This window comes from Artibeus jamaicensis, unplaced genomic scaffold (genome assembly GCF_021234435.1).
Source record: "Artibeus jamaicensis isolate MK-2021 breed Jamaican fruit bat unplaced genomic scaffold, CSHL_Jam_final contig_548, whole genome shotgun sequence".
NCBI lineage: Eukaryota > Metazoa > Chordata > Mammalia > Chiroptera > Phyllostomidae > Artibeus > Artibeus jamaicensis.
The window spans coordinates 8,403,546-8,428,981 of record NW_026521883.1 but is presented as its reverse complement, the minus strand read 5'-3'; the positions used below and the strand labels follow the sequence as shown (position 1 = coordinate 8,428,981).

The 25,436-nt window shown below is 50.9% G+C and overlaps 1 protein-coding gene across 4 annotated transcripts; it reads left to right on the top strand.

Annotated features, from left to right (window-relative positions):
* Window positions 1-662: 662 nt before the first annotated feature.
* Window positions 663-23,571, top strand: SLC24A1 (solute carrier family 24 member 1). 4 transcript variants are annotated; one of them, XM_037155766.2, is made up of 10 exons: window positions 663-816; window positions 2,368-4,390; window positions 10,156-10,209; window positions 11,501-11,606; window positions 15,513-15,599; window positions 16,543-16,634; window positions 19,850-20,521; window positions 21,259-21,348; window positions 22,176-22,342; window positions 23,258-23,571. In XM_037155766.2, the coding sequence occupies exons 2-10, from the start codon at window positions 2,498-2,500 to the stop codon at window positions 23,505-23,507; spliced, it is 3,411 nt and encodes a 1,136-aa protein (XP_037011661.2). In that variant the 5' UTR covers window positions 663-816; window positions 2,368-2,497; the 3' UTR covers window positions 23,508-23,571. The 4 variants fall into 4 exon arrangements, with proteins under 4 accessions (XP_037011661.2, XP_053525978.1, XP_053525979.1 ...); XM_053670003.1 differs by lacking the exon at window positions 10,156-10,209; XM_053670004.1 differs by lacking the exons at window positions 11,501-11,606; window positions 15,513-15,599; window positions 16,543-16,634.
* The last annotated feature ends 1,865 nt before the right edge of the window (window positions 23,572-25,436 follow it).

The window sequence follows — 25,436 nt, the reverse complement described above, 5'->3', positions numbered from 1 at the left end:
CAGCCTTGAGCTGGAAACACATCTCCTGGGGTGTCCTGGGGCGTTGCAGTCTGCTCTGGAGGGGTCTGTCAGTGCCCTCTCCCCCAACGGTTTCCCTTCGGTCTGATCAAATAGTTCGTGTGTGTGATATGCCTTAAAATTTGCAAAGTATCTTCTCTACATTCCCTCATTTTTTAGAAAATAGACTATTTCCTAGAGCAATTTTAGGTTCACAGCAAAATTGAGCAGATATTCTCTCATTTAAAATTTTGTTTCTCACGTCCACCCTACGAATAGGGAGGCTGGGTATTGTCATCTCCACACTTCCATTTAGATCACATTTAGAATCACACAGGAGCGAAGGGAGCCTGGTGCTGTGGTTTTCTGATCTCTTAAGCCCACGCACTTTCTCTTGGTTCCCACAGAGCCAAAATTCTGAATCTTTCCTTCCCATAAGCCTGGAAAACCCAGACCACCTGTCGTTCTAAGAGCTCAGAAGCAAGTTCAAGAAGTTTGCCCAGTTTCTCCTTGCCTGCAGGGGCCTCTTTGTGTCTCTGGTGGAAGGTGCGCCCTCTTAGTCTCTGGCAGAGGCACCAGGACTCAGAACCTGTACGATGCCCCGATAAGCTTCTTAGAGGTGGCATTAGCAGGGATTGGGTGTCCCTCCTCTGAGGTGCCCTTCACACCGGACCCTGCCTTGAACTTAGGATCCATAGAAGAGCTGGAGGCAGGAGAATGGGGTGTTCCCTGCTGTCCAGCTTCAGACCCACTCTTTGAGACCCTGGGTTTTGACAAGTTTTCAGAACTGAGAAGACACCCAGATGTCCAGGTTTGAAGGTAAATGATGTGATTAGCTAGGACGGATCAGCTGGGATGCCAGCTCCGCTCGGTTACAGGACACAGGCGTACCAGACAGAGAGACCCTCCGAAGTTTCCTTAGGAGATTCCAAGTGTTGAGTTTATGGCAAGGGACAGGGCGGACAGGGAGACGGTGGAGAGACAATCACAGGGGTCAAGGACAAAGAAGGAAAATCAGTTATTTTGTAGTTATCCTTTTGCTGGTCCCTCTTGTGCTTTTTAAGACAATTGCATCTGCATCTGTAGCGTGGTGCGCTGGAAAGACTGGGGCCTTAGAGCAGCTCACACCTCTCTGGACCTCAGTTTGTTCATGTCCCAGATGAGGAGTTACACAGAGCAGTGCCAGTGACTCCTGCTGCCTTTCACCACCGAAGATCCTGTGGGCCACTCATCTCACTTCTAACAGATTCCTCACGTGCAAAAAACGATCACTTCTAGTTACTGTTTTGTAATAATCTGTGGATATGGATTAGCGATTTAATAAATATTTACTTGGGGCTGGGCTTCCATGCCCTTCTTTGTAAACTGAGGATTCTTGGAAGGCTTTTTACATTCTTTCCTCCTAAGTCCTTATGTAAAATTGCCCTCATGCAGCACCGGATTCTGTGCCGTGCTTTTCACAGACCTTATGTGTTTTCCTCTCCCAACATGCCTAGGGCATAGGTGTTGTTATTACTATGTACATAGCTAGATGTTATTACTATTGTTATTTCTATTCAGTTAAATTAAAATTAAAATGTGTTATCTATATAATAATAAGGTTGAAAGGTTAAACCGAACAATAATATATACTGAAAAGTAAGTCTCCTTTTGACCCCTGGCCTTTAGTGTCCCTTCTCCAGATGTCTGTCCAGAGATCAGCTTTGCATAATCAACGTTTATGTTGTACTCGTTTCACAGATGAGGCACGGAGGCTCAGCTCGCCCAGGGTGACGCAGCTGCAAGCAGCAGAGCCGGGAACCCAGGCCTCTGACTCTGTTCTCCTTGTTTTTCCCACTGCATCACACTGTCTGGGAACTGTCATGACATTAACTTTTGAGCCTTGTCCTCTCTGGATGACATGGTGGAATTGTTTTAAGTCAGTCTGAACATGCAGAGTTTTGATGTCTCTGGCACTATCTTCCACTGCTGCCTCTTTTTGTCTAAAGCTTAAAACCATATATTTTTACCTCCCTTATGCTTTTGACAAGTGGAGATCTATGGCCTGCGGCCCCAGCTACCGATGACTGAGCTCCCAGCAACTCTGGCCTGGACCTGAGAAATGCTGGCAGACCTTGGTGGACCCGGCCCAGGAGTGTAGGCTGCTGGCACGCCTGCCCAGCACAGAGGACCCTTTCGTGCTTTTACCCAGGAGCAGGCATTGCTCCCTCAAGCAGAGGCAGAGGTAGTTTTGCTCCAACAGAAACAACTGTCTTCCACCACAAAGGCCCCTGCAAGAATCGTTATTCTTTTCCAGATGAGGGTTTGGTGGATCCCAACTCTCATCATAGTGGCAAATAACCTCTCTCCTTCTCTTTTTTTCTCCTTTAGGTTTGTGGATATCTCTTGGCTGTGCTTCATGGAGAAATCTTCCCTGATCATCCCTCTGAATCCCAGAACAGCCCCCATCTTTCAGTGGACGGAATGAGAGGCTTTCTGTAACCCGGCCTAACTGGCCAGCATGGGGAAATTGATCCGGATGGGGACACAGGAGAGGCCATTACTCCGGCCAAAACGGCTTCGATGGAGTCGCTTCCTCTTCCTCCTGGGAATGTTGATCATTGGTTCCACCTACCAACACCTGAGGAGCCCCCGGGGCCTCCCCTCACTGTGGGCAGCAGTGTCTTCCCAACACCCTGTTAAACTGGCCAGCCGGGACCTTCCCACTGAGATGGTGACAGGGAGCAGTGACCCTCCAAAAGCTAGCTCTGAAATGGAGGGTGAGACACTGGCACCCCAAGCCACAATGGGCAAGGAGGAAGTAACACCCGACATAACAATCGAGAACACCCCCAATACACCCAGAACAACAGCCAACACCTCTCCAACAATACCTAAGAACAACTACAGCCCACCAGCAGCAGGTTCAGAAAGAGTAAAGGGGAACACCCCAATCACACCAAGTAGGGTACTGAGTCAGTACACTTCAACTGCAAGCAGATCAACAGCAAAGAATTATACCCCAACAACACCCAGCGAAGAAATGAGGCGCTACCACCCAACTCAAGCCAGGGGAAAAGTGAAAAAATACACCCCATCTCCACATGGTAGAGTAGTAAACACTGCCCCGTCCACATTCATAACAATGGCAAGAAACCATGGGATCACCCCCAGGACAACAGTGCAAGACAGTGAAACTGTGGCAACCTACAAAACAATGGAGACCAGCCCCTCCAAGCAAACAGTGGAGGAAACCACCCCAACTACTCTCAAGGGAATAATTGGTAACATCCCGACGTTTCTGATAAATGACATAGAGACAAACATCTTGACTTCTCCTAGGAGTGTGGCGGAAAAGAGCACTCTGACTACCCCCAGAAGAATGGACAGTAACAGCTCACCCAACCCTCGGGGGTTAGTGGGAAAGGACAACCTGACGACTTCCCAGGGACTGGCTTTAGAGCACACTGCAGCCACCTCTGAGGGGCAGGTGGTGATTAGCACCACGACGGGAAGCGGCCCAGCAGCAACCAAAGCCTCTACTGCTGCTTGGACGGTTAGGAACCCCTCGTTCAAAACCACTGCATCGACCATGGCAATATCCTTAACCACCTCCTGGGGGCTGGCGAAGAAACCTTCCACGGCACGGAGCACCTCAGCAGCCCCCAGCCCCAAGGCAGATCCGACCACCCAGGTTCGTCACTGTGTAGTTGTGGAGCCAGCTCCAGCCATGCCCACGCCCCCGGCCCCCAGCCTGACAACTGGCCTGCTCCCAGAGGCGCCCAGTCCCAGTCCCTCAGTGCTGCCCCCTAGCCAGCCAGACCACCACCCCAAGGCAGAGTACCCCCCAGACCTGTTCAGCTTGGAGGAGCGGCGGCAGGGCTGGGTGGTCCTGCACATCTTTGGCATGATGTACGTGTTTGTGGCCTTGGCCATCGTGTGCGATGAGTACTTTGTCCCAGCCCTGGGTGTCATCACAGACAAGCTGCAGATCTCTGAGGACGTAGCAGGTGCCACATTCATGGCTGCCGGAGGCTCTGCCCCCGAGCTCTTCACCTCCCTCATCGGCGTCTTCATCTCCCACAGCAATGTGGGCATCGGCACCATTGTGGGCTCCGCCGTGTTCAACATCCTCTTTGTCATCGGCACCTGTGCCCTCTTCTCTCGGGAGATCCTCAACCTCACCTGGTGGCCCTTGTTCCGTGACGTCTCCTTCTACATCCTTGACCTGATGATGCTCATTCTCTTCTTCCTGGACAGCCTCATTGTCTGGTGGGAGAGCCTGCTGCTGTTGCTGGCCTATGCCTTCTATGTGTTCACCATGAAGTGGAACAAGAAGCTGGAGCTCTGGATGAAGGAGCAGCTCAGCAGGAGGCCAGTGGCCAAGGTCATGGCTCTAGGGGACTTCAGCAAGGTGAGAACAGGCTAGCTCAGGCTTCTGTAGCCCCTTGGGGCAAAAGGGTAGGGGGAAGGCCAGGACTAAACAATAGAAAATGCTGGGTCAGACACTTCGAGAGATGGGTGCTCTGGTTCCCTTGCTATTTGTTCAACATTGAGAGGCCTATTCTCTGCCCCGCACTTATGCTGGGGCCTTTGCCAAGAGCGATCTTGGCTCAGCACCCAAACATCCCATAAAACAGTTGTTATTATGATCCCCCTTTGGCAGGGGAAGAAACTGAGGCCTAATGAGATCAAACCACACGCATTCAGAGTCACACAGCAAATAGGTGGTGGCGTCAGGGTTTGAACCCAGGGTGGTCTGGCTGGGTCTTTGGAAATGACATTTGAACTGGGCTTTGGGAAATGTTCGAGAAGATACCAGGCAGGGAAAAATGATCGACTCTTCCATGTGCGTGGTGTCTAGGGTTTATCTAGCGCCCTCACTTTAGTCTTATTTGTTCACATCCCAGACTTGGAGGGTCTGGTGGCTTCGATGGAGTCTGAGAAGGAAGCGGGGAGGATATTTTGACTTTGTTTTGCCTTTAAAATAGTGAAGAAGTTGGGTGCTCCACTTGTCCACAGACAAGCGAGCCCTGAGCACAGAGCCCCTTCTCTCTGAGGACAGGGGACTACATACTGGGAGCTCTAGTTCTGGGGCTTTCTCCCTGCCCCAAAGTTCCTTTCCAAGAAATTCTCTGTACCCACAAGGGACCTTCCTGCGAAACTCGTCGCACGGTTCAGTAATCTGGAAGATTCACTTGGGGAAGTCGTCTCTGAAAATTCACCTCCGAGTTTAGTTTATGCCTTGAGACTCGAAAGTGAGGGCACCCCGGGGAACACAGACCCCACTTCTCTCCTGCTCCTACAGGCCGAGTTTGGGCAAAAGTTGGCTTATCACCTGCCTGTTTTAGGCCTCAGAGAGGCCACTGGTATGAGCAAAATTTTGCGTGCAAAGAGCGTACAGATTTAGCTACTTAATCCCGAGCAGTTCTGATGAGTGGGCAGGATGGAGACTGAACTCTGAAGCATGTCTGGGAGAGACAGGACTCGGAGGAGATAAGGTGCGCTTGCTTCCTTTAGGGTTTTCGAGGTAGTGTGGTGTTCTGGCCGGAGAACAGACCTGAGTCAGTGGCTTCTACTCCAATTCTGCCTCTGACTGTGTGACCTTGGACAGGTTCCTTCCCTTCTCTGGGGAAGTGACAAAGTCCAGCTAATCACCAAAAGGTCTTGTCTAGTTCTAACATTCATTTATAATGTCCTGTGTCCGAGTGAGTTCAATTCTGGCCGGTCCAGCACAGTGGTTGTCTGGTCTGATCAACCGAGCCCCAATGGCTGTATTTGCAGATTGCTCCAAAAGGAGAAATGCTCTGCCCGAGGTCATACCGCCCAGCAGGTATCAGAGCTGGAATCCAGAATCCTAACGCCCTCAATCAGCTCTGTTTCCCACGAGGCTACTGCTCTAGGAAGCCAGCCACTTACAAAAGAAAGGGAGGCCCAGAGTACCACATCACTCGCTGTGAAGGAACAGGAGCCTCCCCCAGTGGAGTTCTTGGGGTAGGCCTTGCCCTGGGTGGCCTTGGAGCCTGCTACTCTCCTCTGCGGAAAGCATTTAATGCCCGGTACACGTCAGGTCAGCAGTTTTCAAAATGTCTCTAACTTGCCTCCCAGTCCTTCAGAGTAATTTTGTTTTTATTTAAACTCTACAAATTCTGAATTTGCCATTTCATCAGGGCTAGTCCGTTAGAGCAAAGCTTGCAAAGGATGTGAAGCGTAATCCTGATTTCAAAAGAAAATTTTCAATTTACTTCAGACTGTCCAAGGGTATTCTTGGCAGCTGTTTGCCAGCCAGTGAGAGTGGCGCAACTCTGTTCTTAGCTATTTGTTGAAACAGATCCGGGATGATTTTTGATTAACAGAATACTTTTTTAAAAAGCAGATTGAATTACTGGCTACCCTTGAAAGCAAATTTATATTTATTTAAAATTAAACACCTATAGTTTGGATTTTCCAACACTAACTACTGTCTGCTAGAAAGGAGTCCCAGTAACTCAAGAACTGAACCTGTTTCGATTGGGCTTGCACTCTTTCTGTTGGGCAGAGCTGGGCTGGAGGTGAGCAGCAGGCTGGTGCGTGATGAGCTAAGGAGTCTGGGCTCCCTTCTGAGGACAGTGGGCCCCCGAGATGCAGGGGAGGGACATGAGGTGCTTTGCTCTGAAAATCACTGGCTGAGGGGTAGAAAATGAACCAGAAGAAAAGAAGATCAGAAGTCAGGAGCTGCTGCAGGACGGTAGGCAGAAGAGTGGAAAGATGAGGCCAGGTGTGAGGACTTCCTTGAACTAGGTCTGATAGCTGATTGGATGCTGGCTGTGGGGGAGAGGGAGGAATTTGGGTAGACTCTTGGGTTTTTGGCCTAGACAAATGAGTGGATCAGAATGAGTGGATCAGGGTGGAAGGCTGTACTGAGGGAAGGGATAAAGTGAAGAGTCCCCACCCAGAGTGTAACCTAGGTGAAGGCAGGACTCAGACCAGGGGTTCAGTAAATGTTTGTTGAATGAATGTTTTTGTAAAAATCTGACTAAAATGTGTGTTTCAGGAAATGTGTCAGGGATGTGTGTCTAGAAGGGGAGAGGCCAATGATTAATTGCTACATCAGTGGGAGATGGAAATTGGAAATCTGGAGGACATGCCTCCGGAGAGCCACCATGTTTCCTTCCCAGGTGCCTATGAATAGCTAGCTGCAAGGGAGCCACTGCTCATTCCCAGAAAGATACATCCATCGCAGGTGGCGGGCATGAAGACATCCTCTTCAGTTTCCTCAGCCTCTTTGCTAATTTTCATGAGGAAAAGGGAAAAGTAGGGTAACAAGGCTGAAGGGAGAGGAGGGAGAATGGTGTGGAGGGAGAGGTGGATGTGGAAGTGTGTTTATAATAAGCGCATATTCTGAGAGCACCTATGGCTGGCATTGTACCTGTGAATGGGCCCTCAGCCACACCCAAATGTAGGCAAACATCACATCCATTTACCTCAGTAATCTGAAACAGAGACACCAGGAAATGTAGGTTTGATCTCATGTTCTTATTATACTTGGGAAAAGAAATGTGACTTAGGAAAAACAATGACAGCAATGAAAACCGTGAACAGATATTAGGAGATTGGGATTATCACTATCTTTGTGAGTACGAGTCACAGAATACTTCTGCCTCTGTTTTCTCATCTATCAAAATAGCAATAATAACACTAGTTTGTTTACTTCATAGAGTTAGTAGTATTGAATGAGAAAATGGATGTGAAGGACTTCAGAAAGTTAGAAGTGCATACTGAGTTTAGAGATACATGCAATGAACAACGAACCCATCAAGAAGGAGCTGGGCTTGAGTAAATCTGAGTTGCAGACAAATCAGTAGGCCTGAGCACTGGGGGCGACAAAAGTGTATCTCCCCTGCCCCTCTGGGCCAGAACCAGCCATCCCAAAGGGTGTCCTGGCTCCTCATCGTTCTTTGCCTCCAAGAACTCATTGGACGAAGGTTGCATATGTTGTGCAGGGAGGTGGCTGGGCCAGTGGGGGCGGCGCTGTAGACCCCAGCATCTCAGTGCACTTACAGGTACATTGTGAAAAAAGCAGGGGATTTGTTCATAAAACCCGCAGTGCCCCCCTTTGTATCCGTATTTGTTATTTCTGCTTTCATTTGTGAGGCAAATGTGGTAACCACTACCCCATGGAAACAAGACGCTTTAATTCATCTGTATATTTGTTCATTTGTTCAATCACTTGTTCATTCACTTAGTATGTGTCCAAGCATTCAAACCTCCCCCATCCTTCAAGACTTACCCAAGTTGTGTCTGCTTCAGGAAGCCTTCCTTGTCCATCCTGGCAGCACCTTTATCTGTCACTCTCATTCTTGAAACACATTCTGATCTGTCATGTGTCTGTGTTATCATTTGCCTCAATTCCTTTTGGGACATACAATCTGTGTCCTAAAACATCTTTGAATCCCTACAGCACAGAGCCATGTAAGCATGCAGGTGCTCAGGAAATAAGAATTAAATGAATGAACATATAGGGTGGATGGATGAGTGGGTAGCCCTAGCTTAGGTAGTATTTTCTCTATTTTCTGAACTGAACAGAGAAGGGAATGTAGCAATTCCAGTTCTAGTTCTGGCCATGGAGCTTGGTGGAGTGCAAGAGGCAATGGGAAGGTGAAGACATTACTGGGGACAGCTGTTAGTGACCCTGCTGCCTGAAGAAGGCGTTAGAGGCCAGTTGGGAGTATCCAGTCACTCACCTTTGTGAGCACCTACTGTGCACAAGACACTGTGCCACAGTTCAGGGAACAGAGATGCCTGTATTGTAAGTTCATTGCATGGCCCCCAAAATAAGGAGTCTATGTGGGTAGACAACTCATATATAGTTTAACTTATATATATATTTAAGTTCAAATGACAGTAAATGCAAAGTGGCAAGCTGATGGTACAGACAGTACGTACTATGCACTTAATGAGCCTTCATCTTGACTTTCTGGGGTTGTCCCACCTGCCAGCTGATTGCCTTGCAGCCTCCCCAGGACACTATCTCTTATTTGTTTACAGGGCCAGACTTTGGCCTCACAAAATGTGCTCACCATTGTTATATAGCTTTTTAGGAGCGAGACCAGAATGAACCAAAGTGAGGGTGAAGTGGAAAGCTTTATATAAGAAAGAATTCACCCTGGCCCTGGCCAGGTAGCTCAGTTGGTTGGAGCATCATCCCATGCACCAAAAAATTGTGGGTTCAATTCCCAGTCAGGGCACATAACTAGGTTGCAGGTTTGATCCCTGGTTGGGTCATGTGCAGGAGGCAACTGATTGATGTTTCTCTCTTACATCAATATTTTTCTACTCTCTCTAAAAATCAGTAGACATATCCTTGAGTAAGCATTAAAAGAATAAAAAGATACCCTGGCTGGTGTGGCTCAGTGAGTTGAGTGCTGGCCTGCAAACCAAAGGGTCACAGGTTTGATTCTCAGTCAGGGCACATACCTGGGTTGTAGGCCAGGCCCCCAATATGGGTCACATGAGAGGCAACCACACATTGATGTTTTTCTCCCTGTATTTCTCCCTCCTTTACCCTCTCTCTAAATAAATAAAATAAAATAAAAGGCTAAAAAAAAAGAATAAAAAGAATTTACCCTGAATTTTCTGAAAATTTGGCAGAGGTATGGAGAAGACATTTTAGGCAGGGGGAAAGGCATGAACAAGGTTATAGAAGTTGGAATAGATCAGGTACATTTAGAGGGCAGCTTTCATTGAACAGACATTTATTGAACCCTTGCAGTGTTTTCATGCTGGACACACAAGGTGAATGAAATAGGCAGTCTGCCTTCGAGATGCTAGTGGGCAATAGATTTATTTGCGTGTTTGCTAGCACACCACTAACACAGATAAGGTGGGAAAGTGTTATGAAGGAAAAGAATAGAAGTCTATAAAAGAGAATGAGGTGTGCACCCCATGATAAGGGTTTCAAGGTGGGTGAAGAGGACAGTGCATCGAGGGGACTGAAAGACAGCTGGTGTCACTGGGCCGCAGTGAGTGGACGCATCTGAGTGGCAGTGATGTGTGCAGGCTGCAGCTGGGCTGTGCAAGGCCGGGTTGTCTCTGGGTGCCTCTCTGCGTCCCAAGCTGAGGGCTTCCTGGAGAGAGAGGGAAGTAGGGAGAAAGCGAGGGTCTCTCCAAACATCTTGTGACTGCTGTCCCTGTTTGCAGCCAGGTGATGGGGCGGTTGCGGAGGATGAGCTACAGGATAACAAGAAGTTGAAGGTGGGTGCCATGTGGAGTCTGCCAGCGAGGGCACTGCGGGGTCTCAGAGGACGGCCTCAGACTCAGGGCACTGCGGTCCTGATGCTGGGCATCTTGGGCTGGGCTCTGGGCCCTGGGACTGATGCCAGGGTGAGCGAGGGAAGGAGTGGGCTCCTTTGCCAGGGACTCTCAACCCCAGGTGGCCTTGGAGAAGGTGCCAGTTTGGGAGCTAGCCTGTCGCTTTGCTACCAGCTCACTGGGTGAGCTGGGTGGTGCCTCAGGTTCTGCACCCTTAGGACAACTGGACTAGATGAACTCATGTCCAGCTTTACAACTGCGACGTGCCACGATCAATCAAAAGCCTAATTACCTGTGGCTTTGGAATGACCAGAGCTAGGGGAGCCTTCAGAGGGGCACTGGGGGCAGGGGACTCTGAAGTTTCTAAAAAATTCTTAGCTGCCTTTGGCCTATGGAGTAGCTGGGAAGAAGTATGGGGACCTTAGAGAGGAGAGGCTGGGTGGAGATGAAATCTCCCCCCTCCAAAGAAAATCCCTGAGCCTGTTGTAAAGTACTGTGTTACCACGGCCACTAGATGGCAGAAGAGTTCAGGGCCACAGGGATGGGGAAGGTGGAAGTGGGGGCAGATGGGGTGGATAGAAGGATGCAGCAAGTGTTTGCCTGCCTTTGGATGCTACTTTGTAAATCCGTGTGTGTCACTGTGAATAAGTGTGTGTCACATCTGTGTGTCTGCACCTATAGATGTGTGTATGTGTGTGCCTGGGAAGGTTCTAGAGCACACGGTTTAAAAAAAAATCCTAATTGGGAATCAGAAGACCTGGGTACCACCTTGACTTTTATTTATCCCCTGTATGAACTTGTTGGGCTCCCTTTCCTGCCCTTAGAAGGGGATCGCAGCCTTTCTTGTTTCTGGAGTGCGGTGGTGGTAGAGCCCCACGGTGCTGTTTGTGGATGGCGAAGCTCTGTCTGTGTGCTGTGTGGGAGTGTGTGCTTTTCTGAGGCTGTTCTTGGGTGATGGACAAACCCCTGGTGATGTGCTGTCCTCAGAGCTCTCTGCCTGCTGCTCCCTGCTGGGACCTCCTCAGTAGGTAGAATTAGTGGGTCACGGAAGCGTGGAAGGGAGGCTGAGACAGAGAGCCATATAACTCTCCTGGTCGAGGTGCGGGACGAAGGATGCCAGGATGAGGCTCCCTTGCTTTCGTGCTGATCTTGCCGGGAGGGAGGCAGGGTTAAGGGAGGCCCTCGGGTGGCTCCTCCCCAGGCTCTGAGGCCTGTGCTGCCCTCTCCTGCTCAGCTCACCTCCGTGCTGACCCGAGGGAGCAGCTCAGCCTCTCTGCACAACAGCACCATCCGCAGCACCATCTACTGGCTCATGCTTCACAGCCTGGACCTGGGGGAAGGTAAGCAAGGCCTCCCTAGACCTGCGTGGTCTCCCTGTCCACTCTGTCCCTCCTGCAGCTGGACAACTGGAACCTGCAAAACTGATAGGCAGTGGGCAGGGGGAGGGGGGAGAGGGTACAGAGAGTTGGCAGAAGAGAGCAGGCGGTAGTCAGTCTGGGAGACAGGGTGGAGACAAAGACAGGGAACTCCCTCTTAGGGCAGAGCGCCCCCAGAAGCCAAGGCCCTTAGGTATCCATATCCACGATTTCCCGGCCTGCCTGTCCTCTCTTGTAGAATGAGGAGGTTAACCCGCCTCCCTGAGCTGTGAGTGTCATGCGCCCACAGGGCCGACATTGGGACTGCCCTCAGAACTTCCTGCTCAGCCCACCGCCCATAAGTTGGCTCCTGTGTCCTGCAGAGTCTCCTGCCAGGAGGCTTGGCTCAGGCCGACTGGCCAAGGTCACATCTAGGGGAACCTCCTGTAGGTGCCAGAAGCTGTGATGGCACTTCCGTCTGCTCTGCATTTAGCTCTGGTGTCCTAGGAAGACTGCTAAGGCTCCCCCACCCCGCCTCTCACCAGGAATCCCAAAGGACATCCTGAGACCTGGTGGGACCACTTCTGGGGGTGCTGAGGGTCAAAGGGCAGTGAGGGCTGATATCCAACTTGACAAACGATTGAGGCAGCTGAGACCCACACCATCCCTCTCACCAATCCCTGCCTGCTGGCCTCCTTCCCCAAAGAGCTTCCTGCAACATGAGTCTCAGGGCCCCAAAAGGCACCCGCAGGTATGCACCTGCTCTCCCGGAGCCCCCCATCTCTAAGGCTCTGGTGCAGAACTGGGAGGCCAGGCAGGAGGCTGGTCAGAGGAAGGTGGGCCTTTGGGCAGAAGCTGAGGGATCAGAGTTGCAGCTGGGCAGGTGCAGGCGAAGGACTGAGCTGTGTGTGACCCTAGAGACTGACCTTTGAACCCCAGGGAGCATCCTGACTGACCTTTCTGGTCCCAGGACAAATTTGGCAGGCTCAGAATTTCCTCAAGCCCTTAAGTATCTTCTTCAGACATAGTATTGGAATTTGGGTGTTTAAAAGAAGTATATTGTCCTGCAAAAAGCAGAGTGAAAGACAAGGTGATGAAACCTTCCTTAGAAAACCCTCAAGGTGAGCCCTGGCGGACACCGAGAGCGGCCACAAGCAAGTGTCAGCCCCAGAAACACAGGACCCCTGGGGTCTGAGAGTGGGCCGGCAGCCCCGGCAGCCTGGGTGTCCCCAGTGCTGCCTCGCAGTGAGGGAGGCTGCATCTCTGGGTGATGCTTGGCCCCTCCTCAGGGAGTTGCAGACTCTGGTAAACTCTTAAAGACTTCTCGGCGGGATGGCAGGGCTCCCCGCCTGGGCCAGGGCTCCCCGCCTGGGCCACTTCCCAGACCAGCAGCTGCCAGCTGGCCTACTTGTCCTAACGGGATTATGTGATGTCCAGGCCAGGCTGAGGTCAGAGGAGATTGATACTAAGGAGATGATCCTCGGTGCTGAGAGCTGAGGGGCCGTGTGAGGAAATGAGCTCTGGGGCAGCCAGTGGCTGTCATCCCCGGGAAGACAGTCGTACGTGGTCATTGTGTGCCTGTGTGGCATGGATGGCCCTCACTGCAAATGACTGCTGACATGCTCTGGGACACAGTCCTGCTCAGAGAAGCCAGCCCTGGTTCTGCACCCCAAGATTCCATCCGGGGGAGCTGGGACTGCACAGGGCTGTGATGAAGGCCTTTGTTCCCAAGACTTTCCAGACATGTGGCTGTGCTTCCATAGGCTGTTTCCAAATGGCAGTGCAGATGTTTCCACTGTTTCCAGTTGTTCCAGCTCTTCCACAGAGCGATCTATGGTCTAAACTCGCACTCTGTAGAGGGGCTTTGCCTGCCCAGGGCCCAATGATCCCACGCCTCTTCTGGTGATTTTACTTGGGCGAGTGTGTGTGTTAGAGAGAGAGAGACCGACCCTGTACCTGACCTGCTTTCCTTGGTGGCATGAGAAGTGAGAGGGTAGGTGTGTGATAAGGGATGAAAAGGAAAGAGGGGAGCTTGGTTTCCTTGCCAGGCCCTCCAGCCAATGGCCAGCAGATACTCTCGGAGCCAGGACGGGAACCGGAGGAGCCCTCCTGGCTTGGCAGAAGGTGCCAGTGCTTGGTTGATGCCGGGGGGGTTGCTGGGCTTGTTTGGATGAAGGCGGCCGTGCAGCGCCCGATTCCTGCCACCTCAGTTCTGATGAGGACCTCCTGGGCAGGCCCACCAGGACACTTGGCAGGGCCACACATGCCAGAGAGGTGGCTCTGCAGGATGGAGCCTGTTGCCAGAGGCAGCGGCAGCTGAACCTCCTCGGAGAGTTAGGAGGCAGGTTGAGAGGAGGAAATTCCAGACCTCTTACGTTTCCTGCCCATGCTGGACCCGGGCAGTTTGGTCCATCCTGTTTCCCAGACTGCACCTGTTCAGCCCCCCTGGGTTATGGACTTGAGGGTGTTCAGAGTCTGACCCAAACCCTCTGGAATGCGGGGCCTCATGACTTCGGACCCCGTGGGTCAGCTGCTCTCAGCTACTGCGGTTCATTCATCGCCGTTGTCACAGCGGACACTGGTGTGGTGCTTTTTGGGTGCCAGGTGCTGCTGTAAGCAACTTGATGTGTAAGTACGTTTATTCATCAACAACTCTGTCAGACTTTACAGACGAAGAATCTGAGGAACAGAGAGGGTAAGGAATCACCCAGCTCGGCCCGCGGCCGGCGAGTGGCAGAACTAGGGTTTGAGTCCAGGCTTGCTGGTTCCGGGTTCTGCGTTAAGATAATACTGTTAAATTGGAGCAGTTAAATTGGAGCAGTTAAACTCTTTTTATTTATTTTTGTCTCACGGATCCCCACATCACTGTTCTGAGTACATCATGGTGTCACCTTCTCGGGGAGGGGACACAGAGGCTCGGGGAGGGCACCTGGCTTTCCAAGGTCACCGGCGTTCACTGGGCAGGGCCCACGTGGAATTCAGCAGAGACGCCATGGCAGCACCTGGTTCTGTCATCTGTAGTGTGGTCCTCACCCTGCGCCTCCCCTCCCTCCCGCCGCAACTACACAGAGCCCCTGCTCCTCACTCTCTGCCTCCCACTGAAATTACACCTGCAAAGCACCTCACATGTCTCCTGCAACACAGTCCCCCTGAAAGAGAGCCGCCCTCCCCGTTTTTCCTGCCTGGAAATCAGGGCGGCCCCTTCTGTGCGCAGTGCTCTGTGTGCCTCCAGCAAAGCGTGTGCACAGGCTCTGGAGGGAGGCGCTGTTTGGGTCCCGTGTCTGGGGTCAGAGCAGGTGTGGCAGGGAGCCCAGTGGGCAGCCATTTCCTCTTTCCTGCTGCAGAGGCAAGGCTCCCGAGCATGGCCCCCAGCAGTGCCCTTGGAGGTGCAGTGAAGCTCCTGGGAGATTTATGGAAAGCAAGCTGCAAAGGACCTTCCAGATAATCCAGCCCAAGGATGGCAGACACATCTCCCTGTCATCATTCCTTCGTTCCCTGCCCACGTCCCCGACCGATCACGCTTTCTCCTGGCAAGGAAGGATCCCCTCAAGTCAGCACTCAAGTAGCCATCACTTGGGCTCACAAAGGAAATAAATCCTGTTTGTTGCCCCCAGGACCAACCATGTTATTGTATCAGAAAGGAAATGGGCCTAGATGGGGAAGGGACTTGCCCAAGGTCACAGCCAGTCAGTGACGATGCAGAGAATTTAAAACAAGGGTGTGGGAACTAAGCACCACCACCAGCCTAGTAGGACTGGAATCCAGACGTTGTAGCTCCAGGCAGCCTCTCCCCTCCCACTGCAGTTGCTCTGGCTGTTGGTGGACCAGAGCGACTGAAAGGGTGTGGGAGGGACACTGGGGTCCCAGATGTGTTTCCTTTTTCCTTCGCAGCCCACTCCTCCAAGAACAAGGATGAGGAGAGCTTGAATCAGGAGGCCAAGGCCGAGCCTCAGGCCAAAGCAGAGAGCAAACCAGAAGGTGAGAGGAGGGCCAGACCAACGGGTTTTCTCCTGCCACTGCCACCCCTGCCCCCGTGTCCGCCAGGGGCTGCAGCTGCCCCTTGGCCTCTCTGAGCTAGGTAGCTGGGTGATGGCCTGGTGCTACCCTGCACTTCGCTGTCCGAGGCGTCCCCGCCCCAAGCGAGGGCAGGCCTGCACGGCGCCAGCTGTGCTCCCTTTAGATGGGTAGGCAGGGCCAGGCTGAAGGTCATTGGACTCCCACTTCTTTGATGCAAATTAGACTGTTGGACTCTATTTCTTCTTCCTGCCGTGTCTACCCAAGGATAGTTCTGCTAGGGGTTGGCCTGAGACCAGCAGCCCCAGGGAAGAAAGGCCAGGGGTCTGGCGACACGGAAGTCCAGTGTCTGTGTGGCAGCTGGAACAGGGCAGTGAGGCGGCCGCTGCCCTGTGGGCTCTGTACAGCATACCAACCCGTCTGAGGTGCCCTGGAAGCCAGGGAGGGGGGCAGAATAGCAGTCATTGTTCCCATTCTATTGACAAGGGAGACTCAGAGAGGTCAAGTGACTTGCTGGAAGCCACGCAACCACTTTTCAAGGCTTCTCAGCTTCTGTCTTTGACATCATTAGGATCCTCTCCGAGTGGTTGGTAGGGGGAATGGCCAAACTTTCTCTGCTCCAGTTGCCCGAGCTGTTCGCAGTGTCCTGGGCCAAACTGGCCAGGGCGGGAGTGTCTGTGAATACAGGGGGAGCAGGGATGGCTCCGTCTCATCTGTCCACACCCCTGTGGACGGGACAACAACAGTTCACATCACTTCATTTTCCTTTTCCTATCAACAAGAAACTTCCCTTCCAAGGCTCTGAGGTGGACAAGTCCAATGGCCATGCAGGCACGCCCAGCAGTCTCTGCCAGCTGCCCCCAACACCTGGCACCCTTCTGACCTGTCCCATGTTTATCCTTTAAAGAGGAGGAGCCAGCCAAGCCCCCTGCAGTCACGGTCACACCAGCCCCTGCTCCAGATGTCCAGGGCGACCAGCAGGCGGATCCTGGCAGTCAGGTAGGCACCAGCCTCTTCCCAGGTAGAGGCATTTGAGAGGCCCATGGGAGAGCTTGCTGACTGAAATCCTTGCTCCCCGAAGGCCTGAAAGGCTGTTTGAGGTTCACTCCTCTGAAATGAACTGTGAAGATCAGGTACCTTATGGGGCCCGTCTGTTTACCATAACACCCTACTGTGAGTGCAGTCGTATACAGGAGAATGGGTCGCCAACTGTCACATGCTGTAAAAAACTGATAGATCACTGTCAGGGGCTATCAGCAACTAAGGGACAGTGAGACCAGTCAGCTCGACATGCCAGGGGCAGGGTGGCTGGGGGACCTCGGCCTTGTCTGCAGGGCCTCCTGAGCCCTGCACTGAGGTTGTCTTCACAGCCTCCCAGCCTCTCACTGCGCAGCGGCCACCCTGGACTTCCCGTCTCCATGCTTTCCTCCCTCCAGGCTTTGGCCCGCGTGGCTCCTTTCCCCTCCATCCTCATCTCTCATCTCCCTCCAGGCCCAGGCAAATGCCTCCCTCGCTATAAGCCTTCCCCGATCCCCCCAATTTGAATGCCCAGGGCACATTGTTCCCCTCTCGGGACTCTTATTGCTGCCTTCCTGGTACTGTGAGTCCCTCTTGGTTCCCCTGCTCGGTGCTGAGGTTCCTGGAGGCAGAATCCATTCTGAGTCACCTGTCTCCACTGCAGAGAAACTCAGAGCACACAGCGATGCTCAGTAAGGACTGAGGGACTGGTAACGAATAAGCATTCAGTTTGCAAGTTCCATCACTGTTTTGTTTTGTTTTTTATTTGACACCCAGAAGCACTCAATTATGTCATATCCTTAAGCCAGTGATTTTGGGTCCAGTGTCCAGGACACCTTCACGGTGCCGCGAGTGCCCTGAGCAGGTCCATGGTAGGCCGCTCAATGAAAAGGGAGGAGGAGGAGCCCCAGGGCAGGGAGTGAAGCTTGGTGTCACCGGGAGCTGGACCAGGGCCTGAGAAGGTGTCCAGGACCCTGGTGGCCTCTCATTCCATGTCCTGCCCTCCCTCACGCCCCCTTCTCTGTGTGCAGGCTCTGTCCCCTCCTGGCAGCCTGGCCCCACTGGCTCCGTATTAGCACGTACACGCTCAACTACTACCCGTTCTCCAGTCTGCTGGGGGACGGGACAGCGACTGGCTGCTAGTCCCAGAAGAGAGAGAATACGTTCAAACCAGGTCCGGGCCAGGGGTCCATCCTGTGTCCAATCAGCTGTAGCAGGGACAGGTGGGGTGCTTTGACTCCCGCGTGGAAGAAGGGAGGACTCTGAGGGGTGACAGCTCTTAGAGGAGAGGGCACAGGCTGGGCAGACACTCCCATGCCTATCGACTTAAATGACTCATCGTCTTCTCCAGGAAACCTTCTCTCCTGATGGGACTGCAGAGGCAGGGCAGGAACAACTTCAGACTAAAATCGTCTCATTCTTCCTTCCCAGTTCAAAGCAAAGCCTCACAAATACTAACATTCGACTTCATCGGGGATTCTTAACCCTGGTTGCATAGTAGGATAATTTGGGGAAATGTTAAAAATGCCCAGGCCCCACCTTCAGTCTATTAGGCCAGACTGTCTGGGGTGGGTCCTAGGGCCTGAAGCTTTCAAAGCCTCTAGGTGGCTTTAACATGCAGCAGAGCTGAGAAGCACTGATCGCCCCTTGGGGCTTGGCTGTGTCAGAAATTTGGTTACAGAAAACATATTCCACGAGCACACAGGTCGTTTGTTCAAGGGCTTGGATCAGTGTGTTGTTATAGATGAGCCAGGAGCCCAGTCTGAGGAGTCTCAGAGTCCATGGCTTTGGAGTGGGTGGAGTCAGTCCGTGGTTCCCGGGTGCTGGTCTGCTGGGGGCCTATTGGGACCACTTGTGAGCACGTTACAGTAGACTCCTGGCTTCCGCTCCCAGAGGTTCTTTTTTTTAAAATTTATTTAATTATTTTTCAAGTACATTTTTTGTCTATTTCTCCCATCCCAGCCCCCCCCGCCCCGTCTCCCCCCTCCCTCCCATTCCCCCCCCCCCCAGTCCTCATCCCTGTGTCTTTCATACTTGTTCCTCAAAATCCCTCCCCGTTTTCCCCCTTAAATTCCCTTCCCTCTCCCCTCTGGTCGCTGCCCACTTGTTCTCTATTTCAGTGTCTTTGTTTTTATTCTGTTTGCTTGTTTGTGGGATCATTTCTATAGATTGCTCCCAGAGGTTCTAATTCAGCTGGTCTAGGTGGGGCAAGGAAATGTGCGATTCTAATGAGCTCCCCGTGCTCTAAGGTTGGGAACCAAAGACCTCATTTGGCCCTGGCGTTTGCAAAACAGGGCAGGCTGGTGGTTAAGGGGCCAAGTTGGACTGGCCATATGCAAATCCCAGCATCGTCGCTTACAAACCGTGTGGACCACAAGCAAGCTATTTAACTGTTCTGTACCCTAGCTTCTTCATCTATCAATGGGCTTAATTCTGTCTATATCATAAGTTAGTTGGTTAATGAAACATAGTAACTGATAGCCATTATTAATATACCACTAAGCATGGTGCCTCGCACATACCCCCCCCCCCAAGTAGGTATTATCATCATTTTATACACAGGAGATGATATAACAGTTTAGCAGGTTAGTGGACCCAGCGGTGTGATGAAACCACCAAAGGATGTCATGCAACATCGATGGGTGCACAGTGTCTGACACAAGGGAGGTGATAATCCTATTAAACTTGGTGTACTGTTCTGTGTTCAGTGTTAGAAGCTTCCTCCTGGGATATAAACTAATTAGAATGAGTTCCCCAGAATGGGGATGAGGCTCTGGGCCATCATATGAGGGAATGACAGAGGAACCTGCATACCTTTAATGCAGGGAAGAGCACTGTCTCATGGAAGAGTGATTAGCTTTGTCCCGTGAGTCTCCAAAGAGTGAACTCGTCGTACACAGAGGGTAGCTCCTTGGTATAGATATGGACTTCAAACAAATTGGAGTTGCCAAAGATAACAGAAGCTGCTTTAGGCGGTGAGTTCTCTACCCCTGGAAATGATCCAATAAAGACTAAACCACCACTGGGTGAGAATGTTGTGAAGGGAATTTTGCTGAATAATTGCACTAGTTTTCTCCTCATACTAAAGTTTTAGATATATTCTGAGAGAAGGACAACAACAAAAATAATAGGAAGAAACTGGGAAGGAAAACAAGCAGGAAGTTACTACGAGTTAATCTGTCGGCTTTGGATTGCAGGGTGGAGCTGCAGCTGGAGCTGGGAGCACAGGCGAGATGACCGGTGGAGGGGGCGAGGCTCCTGGTAAGGGCCAAGGTGGACAGCAGAGTGCAGGGGAGCCTCAGCCGGAAGGTGAAAGCGAAACTGAAACAAAAGGAAAAGGAGATAATGAAGGTGAAGGTGAAGTCCAAACAGAAGGAGAGGATGGCGAGGTGGGAGGTGAAGAAACCGAAGAGCAGGAAGCGAACGCTGAACGTCAAGGCGAAGCCGAAAGTGATGGGAAAGGTGCAGATGGCGAAGGGGGAGGAGATGGCAGCGATGGCGAAGATGAGGTCCAAGCAGAACCAAAAGAAAATGGTGACGGTGAAGGTGACCTCCCAGCAGAAGAAGAAGATGGCAAAGTGAAAGGTGATGAAGGTGGAACTGAAGAGCAGGAAGCCAATGCTGAACACCAAGGCGAAGCCAAAAGTGATGAGAAAGGTACAGATGGTGAAGGAGGAGGTGACAGTGAAGATGAGGAAGAAGAAGAGGATGAGGACGAGGATGAGGATGAGGAAGAAGAGGAAGAGGAAGAAAACGAGGAGCCTTTGTCCCTGGAGTGGCCTGAGACTCCGCAGAAGCAGGCCATTTACCTCTTCCTCCTGCCCATTGTGTTCCCGCTGTGGCTGACGGTGCCCGACGTCCGGAGGCCGGTGAGGTTGCCCAGCCGAACCCCAGGCTGTCTATCTGCAGGGAGGCTGGGAGGTCTCCAGGCATCTCACCCACGGGGGTGGGAGACAGGGTCAACCAGCTTGGCAGGATTCAACCACAGGGAGCATCTGGGCTAGAATTTGCAGCTCTGGGGGGGACCATGCACCTAGGGACATACCGATGGCCGGCCTGCAAGGCCCTGGGATGGGCTCACTTCCACCACCGTAAGCAGTGTGAACTAGCCGCTCCTTGACTCCTACTTCGTATCCTGTTTTAATAGAGAAACGATGCCACCACACCCCTCCATGTTTCACAGGGTTCCTGTGAAAACCCAGAGCCACAGGTGCTGTTTCTTCCCAGCTTCCTAGTTATATAAAAAGAGCTGACTAGCATACCCCACCCAAAGGCAGTCCATATTCCGTGTCTGCGTCTACAGAGGAAGGGGTAGGGTGGAGAGAGGTTGCAGAAGCCAAATTAAATACCTAGATTGGTCTGGTTCTAGGGCGAGCAAATAGCTCTGTCCAGTTTGGCAACTGCTGAACTCCCTACTGTCTGGATGCCCCTGTAGGCCACCAGGCCCGTCCAGGCCCGGCCCTCTCGGGCTCCTCGCTGGAAAGAGATTGCAGCTCAGTGGTCTCTAGACCCTCTCCATCATTCCTCCAGCTGATCCCATCACTGATTCTGAGGCCAGAGACCTCTCGCCTCTGCAACTTCTCTTTCTTTTTAAACTTTCAAACAGGAGTCTAGGAAGTTTTTTGTTATCACCTTCCTGGGATCCATCGTGTGGATAGCCACGTTCTCATACCTCATGGTGTGGTGGGCTCACCAGGTGAGTGAACGGCAGGCACCGAACCCTGCATCAGCAAGCCCCAAGGACCCCTTTTTCCTTTGGGGCAAATTTCCAGGGAATGTTGGAGGTCAAGTGTGTGTATAGTTTCCACACTGTTACTGGCAGACTTTTTGTCTCAGTGAATGTAGTGCTTTTCAAGTGTGGCTCTTTCGTCTTATATTCACCTTGTAGCACAGAAGGCCCTTCACTGTCTGCTCTGACCCCTCGTATTCCCTGCTCTCTCTGCCATGAAGCTCCTACTCCTTTCCTCCTGGTGAACTGTACACCCTCGTGAGAGCAGCTCGGTTCTGCCTCCTCTCGGGCACCGTCATCAGTTCTGCTCTACCTGGAATTCTGCACTGAGCACAGAGCTGTAAATGTCTCCAAGCTATTCTTCACTAATCTGAGAGTGGGGGTTGGTGTCGTGCTGTTCACACCTCTCTCTCCAGCCTCAGTCCCCGGCATATAGCAGGGCATCCATGGTTCTAGAAATGAAAATGTGACATGAACAGATCTTTGGAGGGGCAGTTCTTTTAGAAGCAGAGGTGCTGTTCGAATGACAGTGACAGGTGATAGAATAGATGGACTTTGAGTCCAAGCTAGACAACAGCAGAGTTACTTCCTGAAGCCTTGAGCGGGGCCCCCGCTCTCTCTCTATGGCCCGGCTCGGCCATCACCCTGCCTCACACAGGCCAAGGGCGTGTGCTGAGCTTCCTGGGAGTGCTGGGTTTGCACAGAGTACAATGGCGTGGGGTTGGTGCTTTGAAGAGCCTGAGATATTCCACCTGCTGTTGCCATGGTTTCTTACCACTCTCACTGTTTACTAGGTCGGCGAAACAATAGGGATTTCTGAAGAGATTATGGGTTTGACGATCCTGGCAGCAGGCACCTCAATCCCTGACCTCATCACCAGTGTGATTGTTGCTCGGAAAGGCCTGGGGGACATGGCTGTGTCCAGCTCTGTGGGCAGTAACATATTTGATATCACCGTGGGGTGAGTGGCGAAGTTGCTTCCTAAGGCACGTTAAGACAGACTGCAAGACCTCGTGTTGGTTCTGTTCACCTGGGTTTCTGCTTCATTCATTGTGCATGGAATTAAAGGGCATTTATATTGTTAGTTTCTGTAAGGCAACAAAGAATCCTTCCTTCATTCATCACGGCCAGATGGGATAATAGAACTAAAATGCTGCCTAGAACTTATAGATGACTTGAAAAATGAAGTCCATCAAACTCTGTTACCAAATACGGTCAAATGCTCTGCTGCTGACCTGCAAGGTGGGGGAGGGGCTAGGTGACAATGACTCATTTTCACTTCCTGATATCCCTGCTCCTTTGCATTTGGGTTCCTGTCAGCTCTAAAAGCATTTCTTATAAATAAGCAAATGCTGCAGCCTCCCCACCCATTCCCTTACTCTCCTGGTTTATTTCCATTCCCCCAGTCATATTCTGGACCTGAGTGGTGGCTTTGGTTTCCTTAATTTGAATTAATTTATGTGAGTGTATAGTTGCGGCAGGGAAAGGGCACAGGGGGGGTTCCTGATCACTGAAGAATTTAAAGAACGTTATCCTGAGCTGGGCCTTATCATAAGAATTTAGAGATGAGAGTCAGACGTCCACAGGTCTGGGTGGGTCACACAGACGCAATTTAGTGTGAGATAAAAACACTCAGGCCCAGAAAGCTTCAGTTTTAGTCTAGGCTCTCCCAGTTGTTAGCTGTGAGTTCAAGGGCATGTAATTTAATTTTCTTAGTATCCTCATTTGTGAAATGGGGCCAATATTTGCTGCCCTATTTCACAGATCTTTTTGTGCGTGCGGTAAAATACATGCTTTGTAGATGGTAAAATACAGCTTGAGCATAGGGGATGAATTCAACATGAAGAATACTCACATTAGTTTTTCAATCTTGCAGCCTGCCTGTTCCCTGGTTGCTTTTCTCCCTCATCAATGGACTGCAGCCCGTCCCAGTCAGCAGCAATGGCTTGTTTTGTGCAATCGTTCTGCTCTTTCTCATGCTGCTGTTTGTGATCTCTTCAATTGCATCATGCAAATGGAGAATGAACAAGATCCTGGGCTTCACAATGTTCCTCCTTTACTTTGTGTTCCTGGTCATCAGTGTGATGTTAGAAGATCGAATTATAGCCTGTCCTGTGTCTATCTGAGTCAGTCACTGTTGCTCAAAGTGGACAAGGGCCAGAAAACCACGCCAGCAGTCACCAAACCTCTTGTTACACTCATGAAAGAATGAACATGACGCGGGAGGATGAACTGAGAGGCGGAGAGCCCCTGGTGTGAACGTGACCCAGGAGTGAAACGCATGCAGCTTGCTGTGCATTCACCATCTCACTTCTGGAGGGGTGGAGCTCCTACCCCTGACTGAAACAGACGGCTGGCTGTCCTGTGGGGACCAGAAGGACCCTTGGAGTCAGAGGGTTTTCTACAGGAGAGAATTGGGGTGAGGGGCAGGACAGGTAGAAAATGACAAGCTCCTATGCTTACGGTTCCCCGATCATTCAAGGGCTGCTGATCCAAAAGGTACAGACAGATGTACCTGACCCTTCTGGCTCCTGCCCCAAACACAGGCTGTGATGTGCTGTCTCCTCTTTTTCTGTTAAAAACCTGAGGTTCTACCAGGTTTGTAATCATTCCCAGTTCAGTTATGGGTGTGTTTGAAAAGCTAAGGTTATAGGAAAAAAATGAAGTATAACAGGAATCAGTTATCATTGGTAAAACATGTACCAATATTTTATAGCTTAAAAGGACTACATTAGCTCTTAATGCATTTCTGAAAAGTGAAATTAAAATAAGTAACCCAAGAAGTTAAAATTGGTAATTTGCCCTTGAATTGGAAGGATGGATATTAGGGAAGGAAAACTACTGTAAGGGCTATTTAAAAATATGTACTTATTAGAAAACAAGTATTTTAAAATCCAAGTTAGCACTGTCTCCAGCAAGTGGTCACCTTGAGGGATTAGATGTTTAACACAGCTGTACTGGCTGTGTCCCTCCAGCATATTCTTACCAACAGTGACAGCTGTTTGTAGTGAGTGAGAAGGTCAAGAGTTCAAAGTCAGTAGAGGCAAATCTGGTTTATAAAATAAGAGCTCCACCCCGGCTGGTGTGGCTCAATGGATTAAGCACTGGACTGTGAACCAAAGGGTTGCCAGTTCGATTCTGGGTCAGGGCAAATGCCTGGGTTGTGGGCCAGGTCTCCAGTAGGGGGCACATGAGAAGCAACCACGCATTGATGTTTCTCTCCCACTCTTTCTCTCTCCCTACCCCTCGGTCTAAAAATAAATAAATAAAATCTTTAAAAAAAACCCAAAGAGATCCAGGGGGGGCAACACCACTTTCGTATGTTAACTTAGATAATATTATCTAGAGCAAGAAAACTGATTTCTTGTGTGGCTTCCAAGTGGGTGTTAAGACAATTACAAAGGAGAAATTCGCCAAATGCTCAGCACAGTGGCAACCTGTTAAGGAAAAGAAGCATTACCATTTCTAGGTAGCTAGTGCAAAGAACACTTGTTTTCAAAAATTGTGTGGTTGAACATTTCATGTGGAATTTGAAGTGCTTGTGTATTAAACAGCACTGCTTGCTGCTTTTACTAGCATCGAGCTAAGGGACACATTAGAAATGAAACAGTTCTGTGTCCCTGGTTTTGGAGCAAAGGAAGCCGCAGTGACTACAGACTATGATGGTAAATACAGGTTTACCTACAGACATGAGAGAGGATTCACTGAAGACTAGAAGATAGCAGGACAGATATGATACAAAAAATAAAATTAAGCATTTTGGTTTTGAAGGGCTGGGTTCAAAGTACTTTATCCATAATCCATCTCTTAAAAGGAGTTAATTTAGTGACCTCACTACCCCAGGACTCACATTCTTTGGAAATGACTTTAATTCAATTTCAATCAATTGTGAGTCCCACTAGTGTTTTATTTTATAAACATAGATGGAGTCACCTGTATCTTTAGGTCACTGGGTCAGAATGCTCAAGAGAAGGCTGATGAAGAGTATGGAATCATGCCCAAACCCCATGTCGTTAAGTTAGTTGTCCTCAGTCCTGAGGCTGCTGAGCCGCCGG